The sequence below is a fragment of the Oncorhynchus nerka genome, linkage group LG9b (assembly GCF_034236695.1).
Source record: "Oncorhynchus nerka isolate Pitt River linkage group LG9b, Oner_Uvic_2.0, whole genome shotgun sequence".
In the NCBI taxonomy this organism is placed as follows: domain Eukaryota; kingdom Metazoa; phylum Chordata; class Actinopteri; order Salmoniformes; family Salmonidae; genus Oncorhynchus; species Oncorhynchus nerka.
The window spans coordinates 28763871-28777316 of NC_088424.1; the positions used below are offsets into that span (position 1 = coordinate 28763871).

At 45.7% G+C, this 13446-nt stretch overlaps 1 protein-coding gene across 3 annotated transcripts in view; it reads right to left on the reverse strand.

The window, feature by feature from the left end:
• Positions 1-350: 350 nt before the first annotated feature.
• The window catches only part of LOC115114557 (RB1-inducible coiled-coil protein 1-like), a 22148-nt gene continuing 9052 nt past the window's right edge, over positions 351-13446 (reverse strand). Inside the window, exons 6-23 of one of the 3 annotated variants that reach the window (XM_029642907.2) lie at positions 13349-13446; positions 12980-13150; positions 12594-12778; positions 12207-12393; positions 11937-12018; positions 11744-11808; positions 11529-11632; positions 11238-11370; positions 9193-11120; positions 8025-8217; positions 6795-6903; positions 6262-6577; positions 5639-5693; positions 3973-4020; positions 2274-2332; positions 1911-2038; positions 1480-1550; positions 351-1293 (exon numbers count right to left, since the gene is read on the reverse strand). The exon at positions 13349-13446 is cut by the window's right edge and continues 323 nt beyond it. In XM_029642907.2, coding sequence (XP_029498767.1) covers positions 1216-1293; positions 1480-1550; positions 1911-2038; positions 2274-2332; positions 3973-4020; positions 5639-5693; positions 6262-6577; positions 6795-6903; positions 8025-8217; positions 9193-11120; positions 11238-11370; positions 11529-11632; positions 11744-11808; positions 11937-12018; positions 12207-12393; positions 12594-12778; positions 12980-13150; positions 13349-13446 — 4010 coding nt within the window. In that variant the 3' untranslated portion in view covers positions 351-1215. The other 2 variants (XM_029642906.2, XM_065013490.1) reach the window with 2 other exon arrangements.

Sequence of the window (13446 nt, forward strand, 5' to 3'; positions counted from 1 at the left end):
GAGTGTAATGAATGCGTTGCTCATTCTTTCACGACAGAAGTAGCATTTTCCTTCCTATGTCCTTATGAGCATTCCAAAAGGCAGGATCAGCTCAGTGACATGATTTCTATAAATGAGCTTCCACTGCAATCCTCATGTGCAGGTCATTAGAGGTATATTCGATATATGATATTCTCTCTAATGTTGCACTTTGAGATGTTGCTCATCATGGAAATGTTATATATTGCATCTTTTTAAAACATTGTCTATCTGTCATGTCTTTATGTCTATATTTTGTGTGTAAATATTTTGTAAACCACCAATGCTCTTACGGGTGAGTATTTCAGTTATGTATAGAAAAAACAGTGCAGTAAAGTTTTTTGGGGTCAATCTTTAATTGTTTCAAAACTCTAAACTCTTTTACAATACAGTCATTTATTGTTACTTGTGTAATTTGAATGATGGGTAATGTACAATGTCATCCAGTAATGAAACACGGTCACAAGCAAAGTATTCCATTCTACATATCAATATTCTATGATAGCGGGAAGTTGAGCTGTTGTAGTTCCTTTTTATGTATTTATTTTATTTGACAGCACAATTCCTTCCCTTTTGAATCAACAAAAAGTGTTGTTTTTTTGAAAGTGCGTTTTCAAGGATTGTAATGACGACTGCTTTCACCAGTCGGCTAAAATGTACATGTCAGTATTAACACAGGGCCATACTGCGCTGTGAGTAACAAACAGCATTGACTACACTTCCAACTACGACATTTAACTGGATAAGTGAAATCAAAGAAAATATATCAATATGCATGCCATGAACATTCCTTCAGAAACATTTATAATAAATGTATATTTTCATTTGTTGTTGGTAATGATACAGTATTTTCCACAAAGAGGACAAATGCTGATAATGAATGATAACTAAATATATAAACATCCAAATACTTTTTGTTCAATTTACACACAGGTATTAAAGGCTTTCTGCCAGTGTTTAGGGCCATGCCCTAATAAAGAAATAGTGTTTGGTCCACAATAACAAATCTTCTGGATTAAAAAGAGAGAGGGTTGATAGGATGCTGAACTGAAAGCCCAAATAATAGCATGATTATTATCTTTTTTTTCCCCATTTTCAAGTTGATAAGAGATGTATTTATGAATTATGTATGACGTGAGAGTCTATTTAAAACTTTATTCAATATAAACATACATTTTAGCTCATAACTTGGCTATATTATACTTTCTTGTTCCATGAAACAGCTTTCACCCTGTAGAACTTGGTGCCCAAAGGAACTTTGAACCGGTTTTGAGCCTAAAGGAAACAGTCACCACATAGATGTTCTTAAAACGTCACCATTTGATTGTTGATTATTTTAGTTGGTTATTAATTTACTATTATAATTATCATTTTTACCTTCTTTAATGACAATCTATATTAAGAAAAGATACTGTGCTATACTACTGGACTATTACAATTCATTACCTATATTCTAATTACCTTTTTCGCCTGGCAATATTCCTTCTCCATCACTTTTCCAAGAACCCACGGCCGTCTTGAGGCTCCTGATGCTGAAGCAAACATAGGATCTGTCAGTGATTGACAGAATAAAACCAATACAATCAATACACACAAACATTTTGACATAGGTTACTCCAATTCAGTTGTCCAAGTTAATCAATTCACCAATAGTTAGAATTTGTAAAGAGGAGATAAATGCTTGTTTTTGCACAACTTGTTCTACAAAACATATCTTCTTTTATACAATAACTTTGTATAATTGTATATTTTATATTGTATGCAACTTTGTCTCTACGCAACAAAAGTTAAAATTGTATATAACTTTGTATATTATAACTTAGTAAGTAAATATTCTATAATAACTTAGCTACATATTGTTTTTTAAGTATAGGCTATGATGATTGTCTGACCTGGTTTGAGGTCCAGGGCAGTGAGGGACTCGGAGTGGAGGAAGTACAGGGTGGGACCCACGGTGAACAGTACATAGTTGTCATGCCTTTCATCGAGGATGATCAGAACCAAGTCACCAACCTGGAAACTGAAAAGGACAGAGATCAACCTTGACACAAAATGGTGCTAGATACTAGATACAACAAAAGGATGAACCAGATATTAAGAGACAAAAATGAAATTAAAAACACAAATAAAAAAATGTTCATACTGCTGAAAAACAGAGATTTGCTGGATACATTTTTTACAAAGGAGAAAATGTACAAGCACTGTATCTACACACTCTACACATCAGCACTTATGTGGCAATCTTATAAGCTTACTCTCTGATGGCGATTTTCTCTGAATGCCGTGACGACACCGAGGACATGCTTTGAGACATCTACAAAGAGAGAAAGGTAATGGTTGTTATGAGTGAGTATGATCTTCTTGACACTGCTGGTCATGGATGCTTTCCTAGTCTGACTGATCTTTGCATGGCAGCTGTCAATACCACCACCGTATGGCGTGAAATGTATTTGCTGGAACATATACATTTTGGCACTTATTTTTATGCTATTTTTTTTTTTTAGGTATGTGGGCAATAGTGGTGCAATATGTTTAACTGCCTGAAGGACTGTATTGATTTTCCTTTTGATGAAGGAAGTTACTGTTCGGGCTCAGAAATCTCCTAGGTCTGCTGGACAGGGACATAAGCTTTGATGCTACTGCCATCTAGTGGTGCTGGGGTAAAATAGACTGGGGTACACTGACAATACCTGCGTCTAAGCTAAATTAATTAAAATGGGATATACTCTAATACAGTTTATTAGGTACTCCACCCCATTCATAAAAATGGTTAGCTCCAACAGACAGTGAGTCACGTGGCTTGCTATATAACACAGGCAGACTGGCGGAGAGGCATTCAGTTACTGCTCGAGTGAACGTTAGAATGGGCAAAACGAGTGACCTAAGTGACATTTGAGCATGGTATGATCGTCAGTGGCAGGTGGTCTGGTTCCAGTATCTCAGAAATTGCCGGCCTACTGGGCTTTTCACGCACAACAGTGTCTAGGGTTTACAGAGAATGGTGCGACTACCAAAAAACATCCCCTCAGCAGCAGTCCTGTGGGAGAAAACAGTTAGTTGACGAGAGGTCGAAGGAGATTGGCAAAAATCGTGTAAGCTAATAGGCGGGTCACAAATGGGCAAATAACAGCGCAGCACAACAGTGGTGTGCAGAACAGCATCTTGGAACGCACAACTCGTCAGTCCTTTTCAAGGACAGGCAATTCCAGCAGACGACCATACCGGGTTCCACTCCTATCAGCTAAAAACAAAAAGCAGCAACTCCAGTGGCACACTAACACCAACACTGGACAATTGAAGAAAAGAAAAACAGAATCCCAGTTCCTGTTGCGTGATGCTGATGGCAGAGTCAGGATTTGGCCTAAGCAGCATGAGTCCATGGCCCCATCCATCCTGGTGTCAATGATACAGGCTGGTGGCAGTAGTGTAATGATGTGGGGAATGCTTTCCTGGCACACGTTAGGTCCCTTGATATCAATTGAGCAATGTTTCCATGCCCTGAAGAATTCAGGCTGTTCTGGAGGCAAAACATGCTGTCCCCCACAAATGATGCAGTGCCAATTAGTGACAATTCAAACTCAAACGGTACAGGAGATACGGATGCTGAATGTTTTGAATTTCAGTTGATTCCTATAGGACCCCCATTGGGTCTATCAGTGTAACTTTGTAAATGACGTATGTCTACGGCAAAACGCATCATTCACCCAAGTTTAATGAAAATCGGGCCGGTGTTGTCTGACATATCGCGTGTGACTAACTAGACAGATGCACAGTCCCCTCCCCGATTTCATCATGGGGGACAACTACACACATGGAAACCATGTGAAAAATGTATGTATCAAGAAATGGCAATATCTGGTTGTTTTTTTGCCTTAGAACAGTTAAACAATCACATTATATTAAAAGCAACATTTCCACATTTTCTAATCAGTCATCAAATTGAATCAAACCTACCAGTCTTTGACTGAGGCGCTTGTTTTCCTCTTCCTTCATATGTAAAGTCTGAAATATGACAGCACATATTAGGACAAACAACTCAAGAACAACCATTATAAAATCATCAAAACAAGAAACGCCCCTTTTTCAGGACCCTGTCTTTCAAAGATCATTTGTAAAAATCCAAATAACTTCACAGATCGTCATTGTTAAGGGTTTAAACACTGTTTCCCATGCTTGTTCAATGAACCATAAACAATTAATGAACATGCACCTGTGGAACGGTCATTAGGACACTAACAGCTTACAGACGGTAGGCAATTAAGGTCACAGTTATGAAAACTTCGGACACTAAAAAGGCCTTTCTACTGACTCTGAAAAACACCAAAAGAAAGATGCCCAGGGTCCCTGCTCATCTGTGTGAACGTGCCTTAGGCATGCTGCAAGGAGGCATGAGGACTGCAGATGTGGCCAGGGCAATAAATTGCAATGTCTGTACTGTGAGACGCCAAAGACAGCACTACAGGGAGACAGGACGGACAGCTGATCGTCCTCGCAGTGGCAGAGCACGTGTAACACCACCTGCACAGGATCGGTACATCCGAACATCACACCTGCGGGACAGGTACAGGATGGCAACAACAACTGCCCGAGTTACACCAGGAACGCACAATCCCTCCATCAGTGCTCCGACTGTCCACAATAGGCTGAGAGGCTGGATTGAGGGCTTGTAGGCCTGTTGTAAGGCATGTCCTCCCCAGACATCACCGGCAACAACGTTGCCTATGGGCACAAACACACAGTCACTGGACAAGACAGGACTGGCAAAAAGTGCTCTTCACTGACGAGTCGCGGTTTAGTCTCACCAGGGGTGATGATCGGATTTGTGTTTATCGTCACAGGAATGAGAGTTACACCGAGGCCTGTACTCTGGAGCGGGATCGATTTGGAGGTGGAGGGTCCGTCATGGTCTGGAGCGGTGTGTCACAGCATCATTGGACTGAGCTTGTTGTCATTGCAGGCCATCTCAACGCTGTGCGTTACAGGGAAGACCTCCTCCTCCCTCATGTGGTACATTTCCTGCAGGCTCACCCTGACATGACCCTCCAGCATGACAATGGCACCAGCCATACTGCTCGTTCTGTGCGTGATGTCCTGCAAGACAGGAATGTCAGTGTTCTGCCATGGCCAGCCAAGAGCCCAGATCTCAATCCCATTGAGTACATCCTGGACCTGTTGGATCAGAGGGTGAAGTCTAGGACCATTCCCCCCAGAAATGTCCGGGAACTTGCAGGTGCCTTGGTGGAAGAGTGGGGTAACATCTCACAGCAAGAACTGGCAAATCTGGTGCAGTCCATGAGGAGGAGATGCACTGCAGTACTTAATGCATCTGGTGGCCACACCATTTTGACCCCCCCCCCCCTTGTTCAGGGACACATTATTCCATTTCTGTTAGTCACACGTCTGTGGAACTTGTTCAGTTTATGTCTCACTTGTTGAATCTTATGTTCATACAAATATTTACACACGTTAAGTTTGCTGAAAATAAACGCAGTTGACAGTGAGAGGACATTTCTTTTTGTTGCGGAGTTTAGATCCTGTTAGTATTGTAATTCCTCATTAAATGAGCCCAACTTCCTCCAGTTCCTTTTAGAAGATTTATGTCATAGAGGTGTCTACTCACCCTCTCAAGTAACAGTATCCGCTGTTTCTCCTCGGACATCATCAGGATGTTATCGCTGATAAGGAAACAACGGACGAATAATCAGATCACTGTGGTGACAGCTTTTAACACATTTGAGAATCATTCAAACAAATTCTTACTCTGAAATATGAAGATTCAACAAGCATAAATATGAATTTAGAGGGACCTTCTCTGGGGTAATAATGATTACTAGCCTGCTTGATTGTAGTTAAAAGTTTAAAAAAATAAAAATAAATAACTTACATTTTCCAATCCTAGCCTCCCTTGTTCTGTCTTATTTGTCCTCACATTGTCCATCCTTGTCTGGCCATCTCAAACAAGTACTTTCAACATCCTTAATCTTTTACACATTAAAACTGACATGCTACTACTATCTTCAACATTATTCTTTGACAGCTTACAACTTCTATTCATAAATTGGTCTAATGCCTTTCAAAGGCCGCCGCTGTCCTCAGTTCAACCAATTACCATTAGACAAATATTTTGACAAGTAGAGCTGTCAAAGCTTAACTTATTTCTATAAAATGACAGATTCATTGCGATGTTAGGGGGTTGTTATGAGTCACTGTTTATTGGACTATTTATGTTTGGGAGATGCTTACTGTACGGTCACCATACTGGCCTCCACAGCTGAGTCCACCTTGTCGTCCTCTCTGATGGCGGCCACAGAGGCCGGTCTGTCTGTGTCAAGGAAGGGCTCCGAGTAGCAGGCTCCAGCCCCAAACTCAACTTCAGTCCCAGGACCAGGACAATGCCCAGGTCCAGGCCCGGCTCCAGTGGGCTCCAGAGCTAAGAGGTTAGGGCTGTAGTAGGCCGAGGACACCAGGGCGGTGCTGCGCAGCCGGTTCAGGTCCTCCTCCAACTGCTTCTTCTCCTGCATGACGATGGCCCGGTCTTCAGACAGTGTCTCTATTAGACCTGGAGACACACAGTGAACATATCAGGATGAATGGACTGCAGCCAGACTGACTTTCAATACAATCAACCAACATATTCAAGGATTGAACGAACCACAAACCAATAACAGCATAGAAAATGCAATCTAGTTTCAGTATATCCAGCACATTAAGTTTTCAGAAGGCAGAAATCATTCTGTTCTCTCATAGTGTCATAGCTGTACGTGTCTGTCCTGTACCTTTGTCCTTCTCCTGTTGCTGGGTAACCTTCCGCAGCTTCTCTGTCAGATCATTGATGATCTGTTCCTTTTTCAGCTTCTCTCTCGTCAGCACAGTGTTGAAGTTAGTCTGGGGAGGGAGGAAGGGGGGGAATTAAGGCTTTCAGATACTGCTACTGCATTGTCTGGGAGGTAAGTTAACACACAGTGAGGCAGTCACAGAGGACAAAGAACTACCAGACAGGTGACAGGCTCAGTGAGTCAACTGAGGGTTGAGTCATGGCTCAGAACAATAGACCACAATCAAGCCTGCTCCCTTTAGCATAGGACCTTAGGCTAGCTAGGAGGACCTTGGGCTAGCTAGGAGGACCTTGGGCTAGCTAGGAGGACCTTGGGCTAGCTAGGAGGACCTTGGGCTAGCTAGGAGGACCTTGGGCTAGCTAGGAGGACCTTGGGCTAGCTAGGAGGACCTTAGGCTAGCTGGGAGGACCTTAGGCTAGCTAGGAGGACCTTAGGCTAGCTAGGAGGACCTTAGGCTAGCTGGGAGGACCTTAGGCTAGCTGGGAGGACCTTAGGCTAGCTAGGAGGACCTTAGGCTAGCTAGGAGGACCTTAGGCTAGCTAGGAGGACCTTAGGCTAGCTAGGAGGACCTTGGATTTTGCTACCAAGCCGATAATTATTATAATAATTTATAGAAATAGTACAAAAATATATATTTGTGGGGCAGAATGTGTTCTCACCAATGTTTCTAACGGCTTTTTACTCCCAACAATATGATTCAGGCCTAACCACGTTACACCAAGAGGGTCACACACAGTGGCCAGTATCATATTCCCATTTGGACTGCTCCCCAGCAAGCAAGACGACATGAGAACACTGTGCTCTAATTATAATACATACATACTGCCCCACAGACCTGCTTCATTAAGGGGTGACTAAGACTTAGTAGTAGTGATGTAATGGAGTATTTGAAGAATTTTAGATATTGGTCACTAGTGGTCAGTTTGTTTGCAGTTGCCAGTGGATCACAATTACACCTACTTAGAGGAAAGCTAATTGGAGACAAACGCTAAAAAACTGAAATATTTGGCTAACAATTAGATAAAAGCTAAACATTTTAGGCAGACAAACGACAGAGTATATGATTTAAATTGTAGTGTATCTAGATAGGTGCTGCTCCTAGATTTGGTGCTGGTCAATATTGACAGAGGAAGTTTCTGATGATCTGGGGGGGACTAGCCTAACACTGACCTGTTGTTCTGCAATGAGGGAGGTCTTGAGGTTCTGCATCTCCTCCTCCTTCCTCCTCTCCAGGAGCTCCAGCTGGGTGTGCAGCGAGGCTGTCTCCTGCTGCAGATGCTCCTGCAATGCAGAGTCCAGGGAGAGAGGAGCCCCTGCATCAGACCCCCGACCCTCTGTCTGTACCTCCGACAACCCTGCCTCTCTGAGGGACACACACAGACACAAGTAACAGGCAGTCAGACACAGACACAAGTAGCAGGCAGACAGACAGACATAAAGAATCAGTCGGATAAGACACAAGAAGCAGTCGGGCAGAAAGAGACACGGGCAGGCGGGCAGACAGAGAGACACGGGCAGACAGAGAGACACGGGCAGACAGAGAGCCACGGGCAGACAGAGAGCCACGGGGAGACAGAGAGACACGGGCAGACAGAGCCACGGGCAGACAGAGAGACACGGGCAGACAGAGAGACACGGGCAGACAGAGACGGGCAGGCAGGCAGGCAGACAGAGACACAGGCAGGCAGACAGAGACACAGGCAGGCAGGCAGACAGAGACACAGGCAGACAGAGACACAGGCAGACAGAGACACGGCAGACAGAGACACAGGCAGACAGAGACACAGGCAGACAGAGACACAGGCAGACAGAGACACAGGCAGACAGAGACACAGGCAGACAGAGACACAGGAAGACAGAGACAGAGGCAGAGACACACACACACACCAGGTGAAAATAAATACTAACTCCTCACAACTTAAACTCACGTTAATCCCTTTGGCAACAGGTATGTCAGAAAGATCCAACCACATGCAGGCTTGACACAGTATACTGTACAAGCACTGGTTTCCCCTAGCATTTAACACAGGCCCTTTTTCATTATGAAAACATTGCACTTAGCAGTACCCCAACCCAAAATGCAGCTATGCCACATTACAAAAGTGCTATTTTCAGCGTATACTACAGCTCACTGAAGTCAACACAGGCTGAAGTCTGGGTGGGATTCACTCAAATGTTTGCTATATTAGATACAGTATATCACATGGAGAAGCTAATGTCACAGCTAATAATGATCTGTATAAATAGTTACCTTGTTCATTACAAGGCAAATGACATGTTTACAGCAAATCACTGTTTAATGCAAGTAGAGAGCAGTGGGGCATTCATCAGCTCTTACCTTTCAGAGGATTGTCTTTCCTGAAGGTCACATTCAAGTTGTCTAATTTTGTCTGACAGTCTTTTCTCCATCTCCTCCTTCTGTTGCTTTAAGTCTTTAAAGTCATCTGGTACAGCAGCCTTCAAGGCCTTCTCTTTCTCCAAACTTTCTTGGGCTGTTTGTGTGTCCTGCTCTATTCTTTTGGCGAGCAGGTCGTTCTCCACCTGCAAATGGCAGATAACAGTCCTTAAGTGTTGTTCCTGCTCCTCAGAACTCCCCCGCTGCTTCTCCTTATCTTCGCACAGTGCCACTGTCTGCAAGTCCAGGTCTCGCTGGAGGTTCTGCAGCTGCTCAACGCGGCTCCTCTCGGTGTCCAGGGTCTGCTGCTGCAGGGCGGTCAGCTCTCTGTGGAGTTGGTTCCTCTCCTCTTCGTGCCTGTCCACCAACTCAGAGATACACTGGTCCTTCTCCATCAGCCTCCTCAGCTCAGCCAGGTCGGTCTCGTACTCCTCGTTCCTGGCCTGCAGCTGCCTGTTAACCTGGGCTAGCTGTTCGCTGAGGGACTGGGTCTCAGCCTCCACAGTGGCCTTCCCCACATTGGCCTCCTGCTGCCCCTGCTTGGCCTCCTCGTACAGCAGCCTCACCTCCTCTGTCTCAGACTCCTTCAGGGCCAGCTCCACCTCCAGCTTGCAGCGCAGGTCAGCCAGCTCGATGACCCGGGCCTCCAGGTCCCTCAGCTGGCAGTCCCTCTCTGTCAGGGTGGCGGTGTGCAGGTCAGTGACCTCGCTCAGCTTGGCTCTGTTCTCTGTGGCCAGATGCTCCAGGGCCTCCTGGTTCTCCCGGGCCAGGGTATCTAGCTGGGCCTGGTGCTGATGCCTCATCCTCTCCTCCAGCTCCTGCAGGTGGGACTGCTGGGCCCCCTCCAGCTCCTGGCGGATCTTCTGCTGGCCGCGCTCGATCTCAATGTGCAGCGTCTCCAGCTGGCTGGCCAGGGAGTCTCTGGAGGCAGCCAGGGTCTGCACCTCTTGGGCCTGATCGCTGATCTTCTGCTCCAGGACCCTGGCTGTTTGAGTGTGTCCGTTCTCTGCCTCGGCCCAGTCCTCTCTCTCGACCTCCAGCTGGGTGAGCTCCTTCTTCTTGTGCTCCAGCAGCCCCTCCAGTTCCAGCATGGCCCGCTGCATGTCTTTCACAATGTTCTTGTTGACCTGGTTCTCTTCCATCAGGGCCTGAAGCTGATTCTCGTGGTCCTGCTGCAGGGAGAGTAGCTCGGCCTGGTGCTCCTCCTCCTCTCTCTTACGGATGGTGTCCACCATGTTGCGCACCTCAATGGTCATGGTCTTCAGGGCGAAGCCAAAGTCTCGCTGCTCTTTCAGCAGCAGGTCTCTGTGGCGGTACAGGTCATCCTTGACGCTCCGCAGGTTGGTCTGGGACTCCTCTGCAGCAGTGCGGTACTTCTCCATGCTCAGCTTTAGAGCGGCCATCTTGGAGTTCTCCCTCTCTAAAGTGGTGGTGTCATGCATGCGCTTGCTGTCGATGGCGTTGATGACCGAAGAGTACAGCGACTCCACCATCATCCCTGGGCTGGTGGGGTAGCTGATGGGGGTGGGCGAGTTTTCGATCACAAACTCGTTGACGGCCGACATGAAGTCTGACTCGGGGCTCTCAGCCAGGGAGTCCAGGTCCAGGGAACCGGCCTGTTGCAGGACAGGGTCCATGTTGGGGTGGCCAATGGTCTCAAAGTCGAAGGTTTGGGCGTCGATGCTGTCTGGGGACAGGTCCTCCAGCGTGGTGGGGCCGTGGCCAGGGAGGGGCTGGCAGAGTGGGCCCGGGAGACTGAGAGAGGATGGGGTCATGGAGGAGGTAAAGGTGGTCCCCGGGGTGCTGTTGGACCGCGTGGTTAACGGGGTCACCGCTGCCGTGGATCTCTGAGCACTCTGGCTGCACGACACCTGGAGGAACAGAAATGAGAAGGGGAGTGAGTGAGGGAAGAATATGCAATTAAGGGACAGTGATCTCTGTGCTTTGGGATTATTTCCAGTGCATATTCCATTGTATATTGTGATTACCCTTTGTTCGCTCAGTAAGTCAGTGATAGTTCGAGACATCTCGTCCACACTGGCAGCTTGAGTAGCTAGCACCAACTGTTGAAGCATCTCCACGTGCTGGTGCAAAGGCTCAAAGTCACACAGTGTTGGAAGCCTGGGGAAAAGTACCTTTATTGCACTGTTATTGCACTGCATATTGGGTTATTGCACTGCATATTGCAACAGATAATACAGCCAAGTGTTCACAACTAAAACGTAAGGCAGGCATGCCTGGTTATTTCTTCACGATGCACGAGAGAAACCACGGCCTACCTGAGGAAAGGCTGCACCTCTGTAGGACAACAGGTCTTTAAGTACTGCAGGTCACCAAGGGAAATATCTGGAAGCTCAAAGTCAAACTTTCTGGGCTTTCGCGTCTACACGATAAAAGAGGGGTAAACAACAAAAACAAGAGAAATGGATTAGATTACAATATTTGGGGAATTAAATGGATGTTTAAAAAAAAACGCAATTGACTGACTACTTACGCAAAATGAAGTGGGGGGCCATGAGTCAAGTCCTCTAAACAAGCGATTTCTGAGAAAAGATTTCCCTGCAAAGAGGATCACAGAGCTTTATGTCAGCTCAGCTGTTGGTAGGAATGAACGGATGTTAATTTCAGAGGGGACACTCGTTAAATATCATCAACTAGATAGATTTTTTTTAAATAAAGGAACTTACTGAACAACTTGCCAAACGTTTCCCTTTTATACTTCTCAGTCTCATAGAGACGTTTTCCATCCTTCACGAGAGCACAGGCCCACTGAGGAGAGAGAGAAGAACAGAAGAGCACAATTTACAACATTTTCCCTCCAATTTCAGTTTCACCGCATATCTGTAGGCCCAGCTGGAGGTTGAGGGTTGTTTCAGGTCTGCAAATTGGAACTGAGGGGAGATGTGGGTTGGGATTGGGTTTTGAGAAGTGGTCACATGATGGTCCTGTGCTCTGACCTCTCTGTAGTGGCCTATGAAGATCTTCCTGCGGACCACCTCCACCACGGCCAGGCAGTACATCTGAGGCACGGTGCTGAGGGCGTCCACCACCCGGACCCTCTCCATCAGCTCTGTCAGCAGCCTCAGCAAGGCCTGCAGCTTCTCTCCGTCCTGATCCGCGTGCAGCATCACATAGCAGCACCATCTACATTCACAGTGGTCAGGATGCTTTAGCTTGGCTGAGTTAGCATTATTTCTACAGTGTTCGCTTAGTTCGTTTCGTGCTTTCAGTGACTGTATTTGACCAGTTACACCTCTGGATTCAGTAGAGCAATTTGGTTCATTCCAAGAAGATGCACGGAGAACATCCTAATAAAACATGACACAGATGAACAGACGTCTTACTTGAGTCGAACTTGTAGGTTGTTCGCCAGTTCCTGTTTGGCAGTGGTACACTTCTGTTTGATGTCCAGCAGCTTCCGGTGGTTGGTCAGCATGATCATCAGCTGGTTGGCGTGACTAAGACACAGGTCAGGCAGCACGGACGTATCCTTCAGGTTCTCAGCACGCTTCTGATTGGCCAGAAATCCCTAACAGCCAATAGATTGATTAATAGTGGAGTTTAGTTAGATTTCTTGTACACATTTTCAACTAAAAGCGTGATTGTAATATACCGTAAATCATTTTATCAAGTGGTCATTTGAATGATTAGGCACATTTCTATACTGTGTTTTATTCACTATTGGCATTTGGTGCAATAACATAATTTAGATAAGATTTATTTTGCTTACCTGAGCAAGTTCCTTCTGTTCATTGACCAACTTGTTACAGCTTGCTATCATTTGGTCTAGAGCGTATAACCTGTCTTCAAGCCCTTTGATGGCTTTCATGTTCTGATTATCCAGTTTGGCTATCGTGTCTCGACATTCCGACAAGAATGGTTGAATGATCCGTGGGTCGAGCTGAAATAGAAAGGATGATGTGGCTCCATCCGAACTGTTTCTGAATAAACTCTCATAACAGACTGTGGACTCATGTTGATACAGAATTACACTGGAGTCATGGCAAGGCCACTGAGAGGCCTATTCAGTCACACATACACAAATACAGACAGGCAAAGAAAAGACAACATACGGACACAAACAACAACAGTGACTCACCCGATTGATGGAGTCAAAGCATTTCCTCACAACTGATTCCACGTCATTGGGCCGGTCTTGAACGTTGATCCAGTCCAGCAGGGTGACGTTGAAGGACG